Raw genomic sequence first — 22,716 nt, forward strand, 5'->3', positions numbered from 1 at the left:
TTTTATAATTTTTCTATACAAAATTTTGCATTTTTGAAGTTATGGGAATTAAATAAATAGAAAAAAGATCCCGATTTCCTACTTATCTGTCATCCTCGTACGCGTCGAGGAGACGCGTGTCGCCGCGAGATTGGGCGCCGCCAGCTGAGTCAGCCCGCACTTTTTGAACCGCGACTCCGTTCGTCGCAATTAGGACCATCCAAGCGATACACGAAAGATTGAACGACGCATGGTCATCGTCCCCAACGAAGCCAACCCGAGAACTGTCCATTTTCAAACGCTAATATCTCACTTGATTCTTAACCAAATGAAGTGCGGGTTTTTTTTAAATTGCTCATCTTTATTAGGAGAACACATCTATATGGTTGATTGACACTTAAATCAACTTTATGCACATGGAGAATCAAATGAAGCCCGTTTTAGGGTTAACTTTAAATACCTTGGTTTAAGAGTGGAGGCATCGATTAGATTTTTGTGAAAGCTTTGTGAGGGTCCCAAGAGCCTAGGGATGCAACCTCAAGTCATGGTGAATCGCCTAGATATGATTTCGACCAAGGCCGAATTAGGGGTTTGATTAAAGTCCACCTTAGGGTGCTCTGGTGATGGGGCTTTTGTGGGGGATCTTCTTCTCTTACTACTGTGGGGATGGTGTGGGTGCAATTAATTTGAATTTGGTGGAGGTTTGAGGAGTGTCCTGTTTCGGCCTAGGAATTGAGCTAAAAAATTGAGCTCGAGCTGTGGATTTGGGTGGCTAAGGATGGTTGGGTTAAGCTCAAGTGGTTTCAAAGAAGCTTTGAAAGCAATTTGTCAGAGTCTCCTCAAGGAATTTCAAGCTCTCCCCCTTTGGTCATGAAGGGGGGGTTTAAATAGAGAGGCTTGGAGAGGCCATCAGGGGCAAATTGGTGGTGGTCCTAAGTTGCTTATGTGGATGCCAACAAGGTGTAAAAATACAATTGGGATGAGACAGCTTGGATGGGTTTAATTTTGAGTTTTGGCCTAGATAGTGCTTTTGAAATTGGGTTTTCCGGCCACCAAGGTTGTTGACCGGCCGGGGAGGGGTCACCATCCAGTCCATGGAGGCCAGAGCTTGGTCTTGGTGAAGTCAATTGGGGTTGGCCATTTGTAAAGGTATGGGATTAAAATAGTATGGGAAAAGGACCATTTTGGGTTAATTTGGGTCAAATCATGGTTTTGGGCTGGGTTCACCCCTCAAGGCTGGTTTGGGTGCTGAGGAGAATCAGGTGGCACAGCTTAATCATCATGGTGAGGTCTCTATCCAAAGAGATTTGGTTGGCTAAAAACATGTGTTAGAGTGATTCATGGGAGGGGTTAAAAGGATCTTAATTATATTTAAAAGTGTTTTAGCCTCTTTCCAATAATAGCTTGATGATGTGGTGTGGCTCTCATGGCTTGCCTATGGCTTGGAAGTGGCTCCATGGCTTGTCCTTGGCTTGGTCAACTTTCATGAGGAGGGAATTTTAGAATTTTGAAACATTTTGGTGGAGTTTGGCATGAGGCTTGATTTGGAAAATTTTGATTATGAATTTAAAACTTTAGGAATGATTTTAATTGAATGAATGATGAGGAGAAATGAAATTATCATGTGGGCTTTGGACTTGGGCTATTGGAATTAAGTGTAGTGGGCTTGGACTTTTGAAATTGAAATTGAATTTGGGATAGAATTTGGGCTAATTGAATGTTGAGCTTAGTGCAGGAATATGTCAAAAGGGATTTGGCCAAGTTTCAAGTGATTTTGAATTGAATTGGTGGGCCAATTTGATGGATTTGAGCATATGGTCAAAAATAGGTTTTTTTTATTTAAATGAAATTGAGCTTGCATTTGGATCAAATTGGGCTTGGGTTTTGTTTAGATCAGGATTGGGGATATTAAATTTTGATTTAGAGTTAAAATTGGGCAAAATTGAGGTCAATAGGGCCAAGATTGGGGTTAATTTGGGGACATTTGGGCCTTTAAGGGCAAATTAGGGCTTTTTTAAGGGCAAATTAACATTTGGGCCTTTAAGGGCAAATTAGGGCTTTTGGTCAAATTGGATAAAATTGGTCAAATCTGGCCAAATTGATGATAAAAAATTGAAATTGGGGATATTTGGGATTATTTTGTAATTTTTGGGAATTTTTAGGTCATGGGGGGCATTTTGGTAATTTTGGCAATTTTTTTTTTGGAAATTTGGTAAATTTTGGTCAATTTAAATAGTGGTGAGGGTTTTGAGATGATATTTGAAAATTTTGGATATTTTGGATATTTTCTGGATTTTTGGCAAAAATTAGGGTTGTAGGGGTATTTTGATAATTTGGTGATTTTGGGCCAAAATGGGCCAACAAGCCATGAAGCCATACCAAACCAATAGGAGCCATGTGAGGACTCATTTTGGATGCTCAATATGCTGGTTCTAACCCTCTTAGCCAAAGACTAGGGGTATCGGGCCATCCATATGAGCCTCCCAAAAGGAGTCTGGAGACCAAACTAAGGGGTCCTAGGGTTCAGGGTGTGTGAGAGAGTGTAGTGTGTGCAAGTTAGCCCCACCAAAACCAGATCACCCAGGGTTAGTCCTAAGGTCTGGCCATCATATGGGGGACTCCTTGAGCTCCTTCATACTGACCCCACCTACTAAGTGCTAGAGGTTATGACCAACATGTGGAACTTCAAGTTGACAAAGAAGGGTTTAGAATTTCAATTGGTGAGGGTTCATTTTCTAGTCCTCTAGGAATAGTCAACAAGAAAGTTCTATGGCTAGACCCTAGGCTACTAAAAGAGGAAAAATCAAACCTCAACCAAAAATGAGGTCAACAGAGACTAATACACAAGAAAATTTAATTCCAGATGGAGAGACATAGAAAAGTTTTGATCGTTTACATCCCTAGTTTGTTGCAGAGTGAAGTAACGTAAGACTGAGCTTATGTTTGGATGGCTTCTCACCATACAGTCAGATTGCGACACCTTACCGTTGTTGGCCAGCGATCGTTTCACCGTACAATCTCCCCCCTCCCCCGAGATGTGCATGACAAAGCCCTTCTTAGTCATAATCTTGATTATTCCATGGCCCAGTAGTATTAAATATCAGATTGATGTATACATGTAGTCACTGATAGATGAGCTGCGAATTCTTTGGGAAAAATTTTTCATGACTTAAGATGTTACAATAAAACACAATTTTATGATGAAAGCAACATTAATGTGGATTTTCTAGTGTATGGAATCTTATCTGGTTGAAGCACTGCGGGAAAGTTAGCATGTTCATATTGCATGAATTCATCTAAGGCATTCATGCTTCAGCATGGCAAGAAGATTTCATGATCTGATTGTCATCATATGTTTTTAGATTCCAGACATCCATTCATAAGGAACGAAAGTGCATTCAAAAGAAATAAAATTTAGAAATCAATATCACCTTCATTATTATGCGGGGAAGATTTATTTTAGATTGTCAATGACATTCTGAAGATTACTGTTTGTTCTGAACTATCTTTGCATCATCCACCAGGCTTTGATTTTATTCATAGCTGGTCAAATAAATCCATTTTTTGGGAAATGCCTTATTGGAAGGATAACATGATCAGGCATAATCTCAATGTGATGCAAATAAAGAAAAAATATTTTGGCAATATATTTAACATTTTGATGGATGTTATGGAATAAACTAAAGATAATGTCAATGCTAGACGAGATTTAAAAGAGATTTGTTGAAAGCAAAATATGGAAATTCATGGAATTGTTACTAGCAAGCCTTTAAAGCCCAAAATAAAATATTCTCTTCCTTTGACAAAACGTAGATCAATTTGTGAGTGGCTCCAGGCATTGAACTTTCTAATCTAAGTAGATATGCATTGAATTTGAGTCATTTTATATGTGTAGACAATAAAAGATATTTGGAATGAAAAGCCACAATTATCATATTTTTCTTCAAAATTTATTGCCAACCGCATTTAGCTGCTCGCCAAGTCATATTTTAAATCCACTGATTGTGTTCCTCAAGCAGATATGTGTATCTCGTTTGAAAGTTGCTAACGTACGACAGTTAGAAACAAATATTCTGATAATATTTTGCAAACTTGAAAGAATATTTACACCTAGTTTTTTCAGCTCCATGGAGCATTTATTGGTATACCTACAACACGAAAAGCCTTACTTGGTGGACTAATATAGTTTTGATGAATGTATCCATTTGAGTGGTACATAGTAAAAATTTAGTGAATAAAATTTCTAGCAAATGCTTCATAAGTAATATTGTGAAATAATTACATTACATACTTTTGAATAAACTGAAGCGAACAATCATGAATAAAGCACAACTAGAAGGATCCATATGTGAGGCATATTTACTGCATGAGACTCTCACCTTCTTCTCCTATTTTTTTATGCGAGAAGAGTCCATGTCATTGGATGTGATGCCTCTCATGAAACTTTCTATTTTTCAGCAGTTTTGTGAAACATCGAGGTGTACAGCACATTATCTAAGTGATCAGAAACTTTGAGCATCAAAACCTTAGGTGCTTTTAAATTGCGACGAAGTTCAACCCTTTATTGAGTAAGACATTAATTTATATTAATAGTTAATTCTTTTTGGTGAAATTAGTATGTTGGTTAATCCATAATTTTTTCATTATGGTAATAATTTATTCTTAGATTTGGTGTACTCAGTTGAAGATGATATCACAAACCAGGAGATAAAACAATTTTCCCAAATGATTCACAACACATATAAGTGTTTATCAAAATTATTGATTATCTAAGAGTATTGTTATTAGTTATCTTTAATGAAAAATGAGTTATTTATGAATTACTAGATTCATGATAGAAACAATGACGTAACAAATCAGGGCTTGCTAGATCTTGCTTGAGGACCCATTAGCATTGTCAAAATTTGGCAAATTTATGATGTGAATGGCTACAAGTTTCATACGAAGTGCTGGTTAGAAGGGAAAAAGACTTATAATTTTGGTGTTTGTGCTAAAGCAAATAATAACTCAGACGATGTGATAGATTACATGAGATTCTCGAAGTAGTAAACTATCTTATCCTGACTCTATTTGTTTGAGTGTATTCATATTCAACTGTGACTGGTTCAATCTTGTTCCTAATAGTGGAATAAGGGTTATCCAACTGTATAATATCGTAGAAGTAAAAGCAAATAGAAGATATGATAAATTTGATCCGTTTATTTTAGCAAGACAAGCAAGTCAAGTATTTTATCTTCCATATTCCCATAAAATATGAGACAAAGTAGAGTGGGCAATAGTAATAGCCGACAAACTGAAAACAACTATTAATATGTAGAATTCCATTGAACTAGCTCATCAGGAATTAGAAATGATAGAGTCATACATTCCACTTGACACTTTTGATGAAGGGATAAATTTAATGGATGTTGATGATGAACACAAAAAAAATTGATATCGATGAGCATGATTCTAGTGATAGTTTGGATGAATGAATTTTATTTACATTTTCAAGTGATTCATCAGAGGAGGTTAGCGAAGATATGTAAGTGTTATTTTGTTTTTACTGTGTACTTCCGTGTTTCCAGTTTTAGTATTTTTTAGATTGTAGTTTACAGGTTTCCCTTCTGTTTACTGCGTACTTTTGTTTTTTTCAGTTTCAGTAGTCTGTAGATTGTATGCATGTAATTTGGTGTTACCCTTTCTTTTTACTGCATATTATTGCACTTTCATCTTTAATAATATGTAGATGTACTAATTAAACTTACTTTCATGCTTGCAGGTGACTTATAGAAGAAGGGGCAGTATGCCCCCATTGGGGGACGTGTTGTTTTGCAGAAGTCCATAAGCTGATGAGGTCGTTGATATGGTGGTACAGAGGGCACCACATCGGCACCGCCTCCATTCTCAGCTACCACACCAATTCCTCTACCTGTCACGACCCCGACACCACTAACACCACTAGCCACGACACTACCACCACCACCAGCAACGACACCACTACTGCCGATACTCGTGACCACGACACCACGTACTAAATTTTGGTTGAACAAAAAAAAAAACAAACCAAACAGACCCAACTACACGATGGTTCGATTCGGTTTTATTACGACTATAGTTTTGTTGATTCTTATTTGAAGGTTGTAGACTCAAAATCAATTGGTTTATCAAATTTGCCAATCAAATGCAAAGCCCTAATCAACACTTATTCGCCAAACAGCTCCAAAGAAGACTCTCGTGCACCAAGCGTTCATCAAATAACGAATTATCATTTCCATTGACAAAAACAAAATATTTAAAATTAAACGCGGATTTTCTTCATCAAATCCGATGGCTACATATTTAAGAAGATCAAAGCACAAATCGAGCATTAAAAAGAAATATTTGGATAATATTTCAACACACTTGAACGACTTTAAAAATATATAATTCTATAAACTCTCGTTTATTGTAACAAAATTGATTCATGTACATAAATAATACTCCGTCTAAAGAAAATAAAATAAATAAATAAATAAAGTAATATTCCTTCTCGTCTCCTTCAATGAGCCTTCCTTGTCCCTCAACATGCATTCTTTACATGCTTTCCACATCTTTTATTTTCAAGTTTCTTCTTTGAAAATCGCCTCATCTTTGAGTCTAATTATTGCATGCAGAGAGCGCACACAGAGCTCTCAGATCAAAGTCGCGCAATAATCGCTCCATCTTTGAATACTATTAGTCACCAGCCTCTCTCTCTCTCTCTCTCTATATATATATATATATGAAATTAAGAAAATAATATTGGGCAATTTTGACGGGTCAGGAATGAAATTCATCAGTGGTTGTCTTTGTCCGGGTCAAGTATCGCCATGGTCAAGGCTTGCTTAAGGGAGTCCTCGTCCCAATCAAAAGCCTGCATGGATGCCACATCAATATAAGCATGTTTTTTCAGAAGGGCATTTACATACACACCACACAACAATTTGGTATTTACATATCTAGCATCTAAATTTTTTTTTTATTATATATTTGTACCGACCAGATATTTCATATCACAAGTTTTGGTGATAAAGTCAGCCATAAAAATCATTTCATGCAAAAATTCTATTTAAATTAAACTTCAGCACTGGTTGCTGAAAAAAATAGGGCATTTACATACCTACCCCCCAAATTCCTATGTATTTCCTTACTTTTTAAATATATAATAACTAAATCTTTTATATTACATTTAAAATACTAAAATTTTAATTTTTAAAATTAAAATGTCATTTATGTAAATGCATAAGAATTGATTGGCATATAAGTAAATGGACAAAAATAACAATAGTGATTTGAAAGATAATGTGTCTTTATTTCTATGGTTTTAGCCTCTAACTAACTTATTAATTATTGTCATTATTCATATTTGAATTCATTTAAAAATCTTGAAATTAGAATATTTTTATCGCACAATTTTAGGTTATAGATAATAATTATGTGTATATTTTTATAATGATTATTAGTTTGTTAGCTTCCCCCATATTAATTAGTGAATTAGTGCCACCACATTGGGATGAAATATGTGATATTGAATTATTCGATGAACAATAACTATTGAAGTTGATGTTAGAAAATTACTATATTTTGTTTATATTAAATCCAGTTCAGAAAAGACAATCAAATGACTATGAGGAAATAATCAATGCACTTACTAACAACCTAAAGGTTCTAGCATCTTACCCCTATGCATACAACAACAGTACCATCTCTATAGAACCTTCTCCATTATAAGCTCATAACCAACTTATGCAATCCTCACCATAGGTCCAAAGTATGGAATTGTATCCCCGAATTCATTTTTATCTATGTATACTTATGCTACATCAACAACATTGATTATTGCACATGCAAACATACATTATCTATTATATTATACTACAAATTTTTCTGTTATACTGCTCTCCATGTCTTCAGGTTTCACATGGTTTTAGAGTTCCTCCTAATCTAATAGCTCATTTGTATTTCTGTCAACAATGTCAGAGTCCTCAACTAACACTAATTTATAGCTTAGGAGAATTTTCTCTACCAAACATTGCTTAGAGCAATAACCCTCCTTATCTAAATTTTGTAATGGACAATGTCAAATTAAAACATAGTTACCATTGAGCTCTCTGTTGATAACTTCCCCACATGTAGTCTTAACCCCTAAATATATCAAGAGCTAATGATTTTAAAGTGTTCTCTACTGAAACCTCAAGATGCCCTCCCAAGAATTCTTTTGATTCCTTCAGACAAACCATACCAAATCCTCACTCTACAATTCATAACTCATAGAACAAAATCTTTTTTATTCAATGATCTCACCCTCTATCCTCTTTTATATTCTTAATTTTACTACTATAGAAATTTGGTTGATATTGGAAAAAAGGTTCAATTATGTCAGCATATCATGTGTAATTGTTTAAAAAAGAATTTCATCACATCTGTATAAAAAATAATATATGTTGCAATATCTACTAGAAATTAAAGCTCTTATTGATAACATAACAATAGTTGACTCTCATTTTGATCCTTAAAATATCATCCAATATATTATGAATGACCTACCCGTTCTTGTTAATCCTTAAGGATAGGCTTTTACAAAAAAATTGAAAATTGTCAGTCTTTATGATATGTATTCCCTTGTAATTAGTGAACAAATTAACATATTTTTTGATGCATCAAAAGACCATATCACAACTTAACTAGCCTTGAAAGCCAATTGGGTTAAAGATGCTCATACTATTTCTAGAGGAAAAAAAAAGATTTAACCAAATTTATTGGATATTTTACCACACATAAAATTTACCACTACTATAAGCTTCTCACTAGAAAAGTTATCATGTAAACATTCATTTCTCTACTCCAATAATACCTCCAATAATCCTAAACTCTTTCATTTCAATATTCCTACTCTGCTTCTTATAACAACTCTTTACACAAAAGACAATAAATTATATTACCTTTTTCATTTATTTTACCTCAACCTAACATTTCACATTTTTGTCCCACACCCCTCTCTTCCAACTTTTATGTTCCAATATCTAAAAACATGCCCCATTCCACATTTGAACCATTTTCCAATTGACAATTACCCTAGCCCTTATGCCTTCCTATAAAAACACGTCAAACTAGCTCTCTTAAGGCTAAATGGGTCCTTGACTTATCTCATGATCTCTTCATTCCTACAAATCCTACATTATACACAAAAGATGTTAAGTTTTTTTATTGGTGCACCACTATGTTTCAAAAATTTCAAGTTCAACAATAGACAAACATATGAAAGTTAGTTCCCTCACCACTAAACCAAACCCTCATCGAGAGTCAGTGACCAACAAAATTAAACAACGTACATCCAAACAAATTTATTATAAAATATAAATAGTGGCATGAGGGTTTAATCAATAAATGGAGTTGGTTATTATATGACCTTGAGTCCAATTGTTAAATTGCTAACCACTCAAATTCTTCCGACCATCACTCAGTAATATATGGTCTATTCTTCAGCTATATGTGTCTAATGTTTTTTTATAAGACACTCTTGATGATATTGTTTACATAAAACAATATCAACGTTTTTAGGACTCAATATCCAAATTTTATGTTTTCTTTCAAAATGTTTTATATCAATGGCTAAAAATGAGGATCTTTTCAATGGTACTCCACCTTTTCAAGCAATCTTATGTTGTATAAATTTCATCATTATGCCCTTCTCTATTTTTAAAGGTAAAATCAAAAAATCATATATCTTCTTAAATATGTGGATAATATTCTCCTCATCATAATTGATGACACTTGCATTTCACACTCCTCTAAGATCTCAAACTTGGATTTAAGATCAAAGAACTAATTGGTCCAATGTCTACTTACTTGAATATTCATATCACCAAAACAATTACATGTTATTTTCTCAGTAAAGCAAGATACATTACATTTCTTCATCAAATTGCTAGAATGATGGACTGCAAATAGTCCTAACGAACCACTACCTTCCAAACTTAGACTTGATGGTTTATCAAAACATCTGTTTATTGTCCCAACTTAAAATCAAAAGCTAGCTAACTCCTTACAATATCTAACTATTAGTCAAATGGATTCGGCCTTTACTATAAATCAAAATTTTCAACTTATGCATCAATCCTTAATGCATCATTTCCAAGTCCTCAAGTAGATCCCTTGATACCTCAAGAGGAATAATTACCTATGGCCTTCCCATATTACCTGACTACCTTACACTATATTCTATTTTTTCTTTGATTGGGCAAAGAATCCTTAAGATCTCCACTCTACTTTTGGCCACTGTATACATCTCAAAATTACGCTTATTACTTAGAGAGTTCAAAAGCAGAAGACTTTAGTTGGATCTTCCCGTGAGCTAAATACTGAAGACTTGCATTAGTGGATACTAATATCATTTGATTAAGACGACTGATCCAATAATTTAACATCTCTCTCACTCTCTCTCTCTCTTCCAACTAATGTCACTTCACTGTGATAACACCCCGATTATAATCATTGTAAACAATATTATTTTTCATGCTAGAATAAAACATATTGAAATATATTATCATCATATATAAGATCGATCACATCTTCTCAAATGAAATAACAGTAACGTACATCACCTCTCGGATCCTTCATTTGAGGGGTGCTAACTGTACCCCTATACGTACAACAATAGCATCATCTTTGTATGACCATCTCAACTGTAAGCTCAACTGCCTTATCCATTTCTCACCGTTGGCACAAAAGCTTGAAGCTTCTCCAAGCATTCACTACTATCTATATATACTTGTGCTACAAGACTACATTGATTAGTATACACACAATAATATATTATCGCTTATTATATAAAAATTTACTCTATGATTCTTGAAATATCACATTTACCACTTAAGCTATGGATCAACACTCCTATAACTCTTAGCCTAATTGAGAAAAATAAATACTTTTCTTGGTCATCGAATAACATTCATTAATATACTAACTATTAGCTAAGTTTGAATATTCTCACTTACAACAAGCTCCTTCAAAGAAAATTAACATACTAAAATATTTGAAATTCTATGTTGAATTTATGTTATGGAATTCTTATCCCTCCCTTGTTACGTTTGTTGAGAATTTTCCTCTTAATGATGTTCTTCATCACCCGAAAAATTTTGCTTAGGAATTACTTAATACAAGGATGAAAAGATAATATATGAAGAAATTATAAGGGATAAAAGATGGGTTTTTTAGATGGATTTCAAGAGAATTTTTTTCCTGAGATAAAATTTTATTTTTAATTTTTTATTAAAATGAATGAATGAACTTTCTACCCTCATATAAAAAAAGAAAATCTTTATTATAATTCATTTTCTTTTAATTTTTATTCATGCACGATCTTTTTATTCATTTAGGACGAGTTCTAGCTCAATTAACATTAACTAAAAAATTAAATCATATAATAATAATCTAAGTAATAGAAAATCTTTATCTTTTTTCCATTTTGACTAGATGTTAACTTTTATAGCTTCAAATAATGCTTTGATTCTCTCTCTCTCTCTCTCTCTCTCTCTCTCTCTCTATATATATATATATATATATATATGGTGAGTCATGAAGATTGCTGTCAAAATCATAATCTCTTTTCTAAGTCATAACGAAACAGACCTACATATTTTGTTGTGACCCCACAAAATAATGCTAATCACTTCTAAAATAATGCTCATTATTGCAAGTTAAAAGCTTTTATGTAAGTCAATTCAATTGTCATTGGAACCCAACTACACTAATTTTCTAGTTTATTATATTCATTATTAAACATAAATAAATAAATAAATAGTAAATTTCCATACCTGCTGAACTTGTAATGTAAGGCTCGACATAGTAGGACTCGAGCTTGCATCAATTGTTGTCAGATTCACTATTCCCATCGCTTTTAAGCGATCGAGAACTTTAAGAAGCAAATCTATCAACCTCACCTCCTCTCTTACAATAATCAAAATGTTCATTTGCTGTGATTCTGATACTCTGACAACTTGAATTTCTACCCTTTCATTGGAGTTAGTGAGTGGAACTGGAACAGCTTGTTTGTTTGATTTTAGTTGCAGTTCGAGCTTTCTGTTCTTCTCCTCCAGCTCTTTGATCTGAACTTTCAGAGTATTCAAGTAATCTTTTGTCTTGGAAAGCACTGTTACATGGTCCTTCTGTTGCATGATGAAGTTCATCATTTGTAAGCAGAAATGAGAAACAAGTTAGGGATGGTTAGTTAATAAGCTTTTATTATAAACAAGGTTTTGTTAGTGAATATAGAAAAATTAAATTTATAATAGATTTTATTATTTTCAAAAAATGTTTAGTTTCATGAATGATGTAATAGAACAAGCTCTGGAGTTGATTTGAAAGGTATTAGTTTTGTGTAAACAAGCTTTCTTTTGATTGTTGTCAAGTTAATATTGCATATTTCAACATAGCTCGTTATATCCGATAAGACACGGATTCTGACATAATAATATATGAATATTCGACACTTCTATTATTAAAAATATATGACACGAAAATGCATCACATTCGGCGTTACAATAAATTTATTAAAAATATATATAAATTAAATTTTTAATAATAATACAAAAGAAATTTAATTTTGAAAAACGAAGATGTCGATGATGAGAAATGCCATCTTAGACGAGCGATCGACAAATCACACGAACTCCTTTGTAAGAAAATAACTAGGCCAACATGTTCAATAGATAGGTTTGTAAATAAAAATAAATTACTTCTTTTAAAAAATTTAATCATAAAATATGTATAATCTCTTTAAATTAATTCACTAATCTAAGACAAACATATTGACACACGTCTTATTAATCTAATATTATTTAAATCGGACAAATCGAGGCAGTGTCCCACATATGTTCAAGCATATCGGGCTAGCGTCATTCCGATACTTATTTTATATTCTATGACACCCAAATTAAAAGTATAATTAAAAGTCTCGATGCATTTTAGCATTCAAACACTTCGAGTGCAATTGTAATGTGACAATTCTCAAAAACAAATGACATTCATATAAAGTGTCATTAATTTTAAGCTTGGAAACTAAAGTTCTTGTGATCCACATAATCAAGTGATGTGACATGTTCTTGGGGAGTGTATACATGATCAATCTGGAAATAAAATATAAATTTGAAAATCAAATGCAGTAACTTAAATTCTAATAGAATTTCATAAGTTTTGTGCATTGCAATTTTTAACACGAACCAAATTCAATCAAATGGTCAAAGTAAATTCACATAATTTAATTTCATCCAAGTGTAACTTTACATGATGCAATTACATAAAATTTTTTTGGTAAATCTAAGAAATAATGTGAGTATATATAGAACATGAAATGAAGCTTTACCTTAGTGCCAGGAGGAAGCCTTAGTAACATTCTCAGATCTCGCAAGCTCTCACTAATTCTCACTCTCCTCTTCCTCTCTGCAATAACATGATGCAGTTTACTGCTACTCATAGGTGGCTTATCATGCATTCTAGCTGCAGCATAATTCAACGCATGAACCTTTCTCAACAATGATATAGATCTCTTTATCATTTTTTGCCCTTCTGAGCTAAAACTAGATTCAAAGCTTGCTTGAATGGAGCCGTATGGCTCGAAGGAGCTCGACGACAGATTCATTCTACCTTTCTCTTGCTGCTGTGGATCTGTCCCAGAAGAAGAGAACACAGCCATTAATGCTCTTGTTAATGCAGCATCTGCACTCTGGGGAGAAGGAAGTAGAAGGTATGGATCCATAGTTATTTGGTGTTGTGATGTTAAAGTTTGTCCATTTTTGATTGATTGGTCTGTAACTGGATTGCTGAGAATAAGAGAAGTGTATTCCGGGCTGCCAACTGAGAGAGATTTCAAAGAAGAGGTGGAAGAAGATGAGAGTATGTTCTGTGCAGGCATATAAAGTTCACCAAGCTGGATTTGGGATCTCTGAAAGTTAATGAAGTCATTGTTAAATAACATTTGCATGTTTGCCTGCAAATAAAACTTTAATATTTGTAAAAATATTTTTTATATAGTTCTGAATGTAATATTTAGTTATGTAACTTACATTATTGGAAGTTAATGATCCTAATTCAATCTCTCCGCAACTACATCCGATGAACACAGCTTTCTGCTCATTAGATTACAAAGATTTAGTCAAATGAAAAAAATTTGCAAAATTAAGATAAATGCAAGCAAATTAAAAGAATAAGTTCCGATATATGATACCAACTTTTATTCCAGCTTCCTGCAAGAGAAAAAAAAAAGGTCAAATTAAGTTAAATTAGCATCATCTCATAATCATCACCATTTACTTAACTACTTGTAGGTGTTAAAAATCCTTTTTTTTTTCCATTATTCAATTTTCTTAGCGCTAATTTCTTTTGAAATTATGACAAAGAGAACACTAATAATCACCTTATAGAACTCCAATTGTGCGAGACTGGAAGCTGAGTTTAACAAATCAAAATACTCTAGCTCTATATAAGGCAATTTCTGCTTAAAAACCAAGCCTGGAACACAACTAATAAAAGAAAAAGACAAAAAAAGTCAGCCGAGTAATGGAGGAACTATTTTTGTCTATAAATAATTTGAAGTTTTTTGTCTTCCATTTTTTGCATATAATAAATATTATACCCACTCTCTGTGCTGCAAACTGAACCCTTATAATCTTCAAAGAGTTTCTTCTTATAGCTACCCGAAGAAGAGCTCGGTTGTCCTTCATCTTCATTATACCATCCATCCATGGAGATCAAAAAGCTATATGTAAACCAAAATCAAAGCCAATGATAAACTAATTGCTCTTACAATATGATTAGAACAAAAATTAAGGCCACATAAGATAACTTTATAATATATTTCATGAAATATGGGAAGAGAGTGATAGCCTACTTGGATGGATGAGGAAGATAATACCACAAGCATATATATGAACATCCAAGTGTTTGGGCTTCTGTTCGTAAGAAATATAAGCGAGCTTCAGGACTAAGAAAAAAGAGAGACTCCATGCATGAATAAGATGAAGAAGAACAAGAGAAATATAAGTATATAAGGAAGAAGATGAAGGTTCCATAGTTGTGAAGTGATTAGGGTTAGGGTTATGTGGTCTATTGTAATTGGGAGGGAAAGGGAAAGTGATAGAGAAATGGAAAAGTAATCAGAGGTGGGAAGCCACGCAGAGAGGAAAGATAAATGAAAGTCAATTCAAAGTCTTTGTTTGAAAAGTATTGAAAAGTTCTGGCAGGATGGTACAATTTGTTCTCTGCCTTTCAATTTCAGTCTATAAAATCAGTTAAATTAGATTTTAAATTTATTTATTTTATTTATACACAGTAATTCCTATTTAAATAAAAGAATTCTTACAAAATATAAAGTATTTGCATGTCCTGATCATTGTGTTGCAATTTGTATAAAAGTGGGGGATGAAAATGCCTTATCTTCCAACGAAGGAAAGATATATTTAGATATCTATCACTTTATATTTGATATTACATTTATAATACATTAGTGTAACAAATTTATGCATGACAAAATATATTTCATCTTTAAAAGTTAACAATAATGATATTTTTGATGTGATGTTAGAGATTTGAGTGTTATACATGCAAATATAAAAATATAAATGTTAGATATGTAAATTCATAAGAATTTTCTGATAATTATGTGAACATGGAAAAATTATTGCATGCATACACCGCATGCAGAGTTGCATGCGGTGTCCAATTCTGACCGCTCAGGATGCAATTAAAATTTTTTTGAAAAAAAAAATTAAAGTAGGGTCCACCGAAATACATTCTGACTACACCGTGATCTACGGTCAGGATCGGACACCGCATGCATCTCTGGTGTATGTATGCAATAATTTCTCGTGAACATGGCATCAAGAAATGATTTTTTTTTACAATTACTTCAATTGAACATAAAATATCAGGTCTAAGACAAATAATTGTTACGAAATTTTAATTAATATATGTGCAAATATTAAAATCGACCTCTTATTAAGAGCAGAATGAAAAGCAATATTAATTTGTAGTCCAATTATATATTTTTTGAATGAATAAATTATACAATTATATCTATTCCTCTTCTTTTTTTAGTATAATAGAATTCATTTTATAATTTTTAAAAAATTTTTAATGTCAGACTATGACGTAAATTGCCATCGTGATGATGAAGTTTGAATGCAGTGGTTCCCACTCTTGTTGAATTTTTTGGTAGAGATTTTTGCAATAAATTTGAATTTCTAAGAGCATATGGTTTGCTGGGTTGGTGCAATAATGAAATAAGAAAATTACGGTATTTGAGTCCGGTGGACCCCAAATATCACTTCCCCTTTGCATTCGGGCGCCTATGATTAGGTGTCCCGCGTGCCTAAAATTCTAGAGCTCCCGCACCATGGTGGATCAAACACTTCGCATATATATAAATTCCTAAAATTGTTTAGTCATTGATTGCATTTTTTTTGTTCTTTCACCAATTACTCCTATATTGATGATTCTCTCTTTAAAATTGGTTGGCATGGTATTAATTTCTTTTGAGTCAACAAAGATAATTGTAAGTTGAGAGCATAATAGAATGAGCCCCCTAGACTAGATTTCACGGAACAGATGAATACGCACTTCAATCTCTCTTAAGCAGTTATGAGATGTATGATAAGATATCACTAAAGAGTTGGAGAAGTGTATTATGTTTCAATAGGAAAGCAAGAGAACAACTAACGTGGATCCAACTTGAAGGTGTTAAAGGCAAATCTAAGTTTCATGATGTAATTATGTGGAAGGATATAGTCTCACTAAGGGCCATCATTGCTTATTATGATATCCACATTTTCTAAGTTGATTAGTGATTTACTTTTGTGTCTCGTAAGGAACATTATTGTCGAGTGTTTTTTGTGCTCATTGAGTCATTGAAGACATTCTTATTTTTGGGTTGTATAGTAGTTTGTCTTCATGCCCAATTCAATGTTGAGTTTTTTTTTTCTTATTTCCAATATTTAGGGATTCATGTCTTTTGGGTTCCTTCTTGTTTGCATAGTGCACATTAGTGGCTTTTTTGATATTTGAGTTCCAAAGAGTAAACCTTTTTCTAACTCAAAATTCAGATTAATACTTAGTATTAAGACATGTAATATACTTTTACTAAGCCTATAACACTAGGGATCTATTTATAGATTTCTTTTTTTATGATAGGTCAATAAATATTAACCCTAGGAGCTTTAACTTATATTATATTATTTTGATTATTACATACAAAAATTAGTTTTAAGTTAACAATTGTTTTACCTGTACTGTGCAGTTTATATATTGACATTTTAGGTATATATTGGAAGATAATTTAGAATGTTCAAGGCACTGATCAATATATATTGCTCTAAGAAGGTCTGAATTCAACTGTTAACCTCATTTTTGGTTGAGGTCTAGCTTATTCCTCTTTAGTAGCCTAGGGTCTAGCCATAGGACTTTCCTTTTGACTATTCCTAGAAGACTAGAAAAGGAACATTCACCGTTCAAAATTCTACATTCTTCTCTGCTCAACTTGAATTTCCACATGTTGGTCCTGACCTCTAGCACTTAGTAGGTGGGATCGGTATGGAGGAGCTCAAAGAGAGTCCCCATAGGATGTTTAGTCCCCCAATATTATCAAAAATTACCAAAATACCCCTCATGCCAAAATACCCCTCATGAAATACCCCTCATGACCCAAAAATTCCAAAATAATCCCAAATATTCCCAATTTCAATTTTTAACCATCACGTTGACCCAATTTGACCAAAAGTCCTAAATTACTCTTAAAGGCACAATCTCCCCAACTTAGCCCCAAGCTTAGCCCAATTTGCCCCAATCTTGCCTAATTTCAATTTCAAATCAAAATTCAGTACCCCCAATCCCAATCTAAACAAAATTCAAGCCCAATTTGACCCAATTGAAAACTTAATTTCACTTAAATAAAAAAGACCCAAATTTGACCATATGCCTAAATCCACCAAATTGACCATCCAATTAAATTCAAAATCACTTGAAATCCTTTCCAAACTCTTCATGACATCTTCCTATGCCATATTTCAATATTCAATTAACCCAAATTTAAACCCAAATTCAATCTCAATTTTAAAAGCCTAAGTCTTTAAATCATTCAGAAGGTCGATTTCGATCAAAAGCCCATATGATGATTTTCCTCTCCATCATCCTGTCGGCACTGAAAAGTTGGGAGTTGTTGAGTTGTCAGCAGCTAGGATGAATATCCTAACATATAGTTTAAATAAATGAGTCTAATACCACAAGTAGTGCACATATCCTGAGCGATAAACACATTACTTACTAATGTAGATTCGATTAAAAAAACTAAAGGTTGTATGACATCCATTTATATCTGTGAAATCATTTTTATGTTGATCGACAAATTTCCCTATTTAATACAAAAAATTAAATAGGGTTTATATAAAGTTGGGTTCGGAAATACTTTCTATAAGAGTAAGCCCCTATAGTTAATTATATCTTAGACAACTGAAGTCACCTAAGATAACTCTCGATAAAAATCAGGGGATATTATCTTCAAAGAGGTCAAAGGATTAGGAATTTTTAACGAGATTGGACAAAGAGGTGTGAAAGAGGAATGACTCAAGTTTGGAGCATTTTATTTTAGAATCCAAAGGAGGAAGAACTAGGGGATGTCATAGATCCGGAGGAGAACCTCAGTGACTTCCCAAGCAAGAACTAGGGGATGTCACAGATCCGGAGGAGAACCTCAGTGACTTCCCAAGCTATCCTATGGTTTGGCTTCAATTTAGAGGAGAAAATTTTAAATATTTCATCCTGCCAATTTTATTAATTAGGGCTTATATTCATGTGAAATGATCACACAAATAGCCTGAAAGATGTGAGGATTCAGGTCATGGCAGACGACAACCTCGGAATCCTAAAGCAGGTTAGGGCTTAAATTGTATAGCAGAGCTATACAAAGGCCTAAAGATAAATTGAAGATTTATGTTGCATAAGCAAACAACCTCGAATTCCTATGAATTTGTTATTTAATTCTAAAGAATGGTTTAGTTGGTGAAGATGTGTATTTTTTGTTTAAGATGGTCGTGATGCCCACAATGTTAGCTCCAAGCTCCTCGTCGCGACAAATTGAGGTTTTCTAATGTGTCAAGTTACTATGTCAAATTAGTTAAACCTATGGTTATGGTCATTTAAGTATTATGGGGCATATTAAAGTTGATTAGAGTGACACCAATTAAGATCCTACGGTTCCCTCGTTCCGGTACCACTATTTTCTGTCAGGTTCACTTAGTCCAAATAAATTTACTAAACTCAACTTAATGATTTTTATACTTTCATTTAGACCAGGAGAAATCTCGTTAGCAACCGTAGGTTACCTCCTTCGAAGGATTCTCGATCATCCGATAGAGACATTTTAATTTAGTTGCAATTGTTGTTTGTGATTAAATTTTGAGTTGTCTTATATTTTGAATATTGTGGGGGTGAATTTTATTTTGATTGATTTAAGTTTGGTTTTGGTTTTATTTTTGTGGCTATCCTAAAGGTTTTAGTTTTGGCATGCAGGGTGACATCGTTATTTAGCATGCAAGTTTGTAAGCATAAAAGTACAGTGTAGAAACTACAAGAAAAAACTGTATTGTAAATTGTAAAAACGTACCTGACGAGTTTTCTCGTTTTTTCACCTGAAAGTTTAGTACATGTAAGACATATATATTTATAATGTTGCGGGAATTAAAGCATGTTTATAAAGGAAAGGAGAAAATATAAGTTTGAGGTGTGTCTACCAGATCCTATGTCATATTTTGGTTGTTCCAGTCATATTTTGGTTGTTCCAAATTTTGAGGATGATCCTATTAAGAAAATCATAATAAGTCCGGATGTCCTTCAATATTTCCAAAGCATCATGAAGAAGTTTCGGGTAATACCCTAAATATTTCATAGTCCCTGGAAGTATCTAGAGTTCATTTTGGCCTTGTTATGTTTACTATATAGTTCATCTATTTAATACCCTTATGCTCAGTGAATTTTGATGCTCAGTGAATCTTATGCTCAGTGAATTTTGATGTTTTGATTATCTCTTGAACTGGATAATTATCACTTAATGTCTCATTTATGAGTTATATAGGTAAAGACTCTTGGCGGCAACTCAACTAAATCAAGGAATTTAATTAATTTGATTTTTAAAGAATGGGCTTGGAGTGTTTTAAAAAGTATTAAATTAATTATAAGTTATTTTATAAACCTCATTAGACAAAATTTTGATTAAGTCTAGTTCACTACTAAGCCCTTAAGGTTTAATGGGTAGATTTGTAATTTTAAGAAAAAGGGTTTTCAATATTTATATTCTTAATCTTTATAATGAAATATAAATCATCTTAAAACCATTAGTTGAGGGGTTTAAAATCAGTGAGTTATGATCTTCTGAATTCAAACCCCTCACTGTGATATCTCCCTATTTAATTATTCTTTTAAATTTCATTATTTTTGAAAAATTATACATTTATCCTTTATAAGATCAAAATGACATTGGTTACTACCACTTATCCCTTTTATGTTTCAATCATTAAGACATGTCAATTAATATTATTTGTTGCCCATTTAGCCCTTTGGTTAAGCCTAAATATTAATTAAGCATTAAATTTCAAAATTACCCTTTTGCCCCTAAGACCTTAATACCCTATAATTCATTAAATTAGACTCAAATGACTTGAGAATTTTATATTACCTCACTCACGGGTAATTAAAACATCGGAGGAGAAAATGTGATTTTCTAAATTTATTTAATTTTATAATTATTTTTAATATAAAAATAGAGATTTTCAATGAATATTTAAGAACTCAACCAAAATGAAACCTCTGTCCTTAAGAAAATTATAGGAGGTTTACCTAGACTAGAGAACCACTTAGAAAAATTTTCATGATTTTTAGAGGCTAAATTTAATTATTAAATTTATTTGTTTTTTTACAAATTAATTAAATATAAACTAATTAAATATAAAATACTATTCAAGTGGAAAATTAAGTTTTATATTTTTATCAAATCTCTCTGAGCCCGGGGAATCCAAAGAAATAAATTTCATATTTTTGTGACTTACATTTTAATTATTAAAATTATTTTAGTGAAAAATTAGAGAAAATTCATTTTTAAGCCTTTAAAATTAATTTATTGACTTAGAAAATTATTTTAATTGGTTCTAGATGATCAGGAAGTCAAATGTAACATTTTAGTGTGTTTTTATAATTCTACAATTTTATGGTTTTTAATTAATTTTGTTAATTTAAATGCTTAAAAATAGCTTAAAAAAAGAAGTATTTATTTAATTCTATTTTTCTTAGGTTCCTCTAGTCATAAGAAGCTCCCAAGATCAATTTGGTAATTTTTTTATTTGTATTTTAATTATTATGATTATTTTAATGCTAAAAGTGTGATTTCACTTAATTAATCCATTTAAGTGGTCAAATTAACTCCAATTGACTTGAAATTTTTATGGGGGCCTCCTTTAACATTAAATTGCAGTGTTGAATAGTTTTTATGTCATTTAAATTTATAATTACTTAAAATTAATTTTCTTTTTATTTTTAGGGTTAGTGACAATTAAGGTTATTTTTAATGAGTTAAATCAAGTGTATATTTTTCCTAGGATCCTCTGACCATAGTGAACCTACCAAAATAAATTTTATATTTTTTTATGAGTATTTTAATTATTATGATTTTTATACCAAAACAGTGGTCATTAACTTAAAATTAGATATTTATAGTTAGAGATACCCCCTGACCTTGGAAAACTCAGGGGAGATGCCTAACAACAGAGAAATCAAAAGCCTCATGGTCCCATGCCATGGTGAAATGTCCATGCAAATGGAGAATCAAAATAAGAAAAAAATTATTTAATTAATTAAAAATAAAATATGCTTCAAATGGACATGAAAATATTTTCACATTATTTTCCTCTGTTCAGCAAGAGAATATTTTTATGATTTTTCTATACAAAATTATGGATTTTTGAAGTTCTGGGGGTTTAAATAAATAGAAAAATGGCCTAATTTTCTACTTATCCACGCAATCCTCGTACGCGTCGAGTTTTCCAAGTGTCGCACTCCCATTCGACATCGCCGTCCATGCATTTGCCCCGTCAGCCACCCTTTTCGAACCCTTCCTCCGTCCGAAGCAATCAGAGCCTTCCATTTGATAACTCCCGATCCAACGGCTACGGGTCATTATCCCCAAAGCCTCTAGCCCGAGAACCATCCACCTTCAAACTCTCAATACTTAACCAAATCAAGTGCAGTTTGTTCCTATTGACTCGTCTTGATGAGATACACATCAATATTGTTAATCAAATCTTAAATCAACATTATGCTCATGGAGAATTAAATGAAGCTCGGTTTAGGGTTTAAATTCAATACCTTGGTCCAAGAAAGGAGGTCACCATCCCACTAAGGGAGGTCAGGGCTTGGGTTTGGTGAAGTCAATTGGGGTTGGTCATGTGTAAAGGCGTTGAATTAAAATAGGATGTGGGAAGGGATATTTTGGGTCAAATTGGGTCAATTCATGGATTTGAGTGGGTCAATTCGTGGATTTGGGTTGGGTTCACCCACCAAGTCTGGCTTGGATGCTGAGGGAAATCAAATGGTTCAGCTTAATCATTGGTAAGGTCCCTATCCAAGTGATTTGGTTAAGTATGGAGTTTAGGTGATTCATTGGAGGGGTTAAAAAAATCTTAAGGATATTTGAAATTAGCT

General features: G+C 32.8%; 1 protein-coding gene across 1 annotated transcript; it reads right to left on the reverse strand.

The window, feature by feature from the left end:
* Positions 1 to 6,775: 6,775 nt before the first annotated feature.
* LOC110020178 (putative transcription factor bHLH041) lies at positions 6,776 to 22,192 on the reverse strand. Its single transcript, XM_020718184.1, has 8 exons — positions 22,026 to 22,192; positions 14,612 to 14,734; positions 14,393 to 14,498; positions 14,204 to 14,222; positions 14,043 to 14,101; positions 13,343 to 13,978; positions 11,796 to 12,146; positions 6,776 to 6,853 (listed from the first exon to the last, which is right to left on the reverse strand). The coding sequence occupies exons 1-8, from the start codon at positions 22,190 to 22,192 to the stop codon at positions 6,776 to 6,778; spliced, it is 1,539 nt and encodes a 512-aa protein (XP_020573843.1).
* Positions 22,193 to 22,716: the final 524 nt, after the last annotated feature.

Source organism: Phalaenopsis equestris, unplaced genomic scaffold (genome assembly GCF_001263595.1).
Source record: "Phalaenopsis equestris unplaced genomic scaffold, ASM126359v1 Scaffold000094, whole genome shotgun sequence".
In the NCBI taxonomy this organism is placed as follows: Eukaryota; Viridiplantae; Streptophyta; class Magnoliopsida; order Asparagales; family Orchidaceae; genus Phalaenopsis; species Phalaenopsis equestris.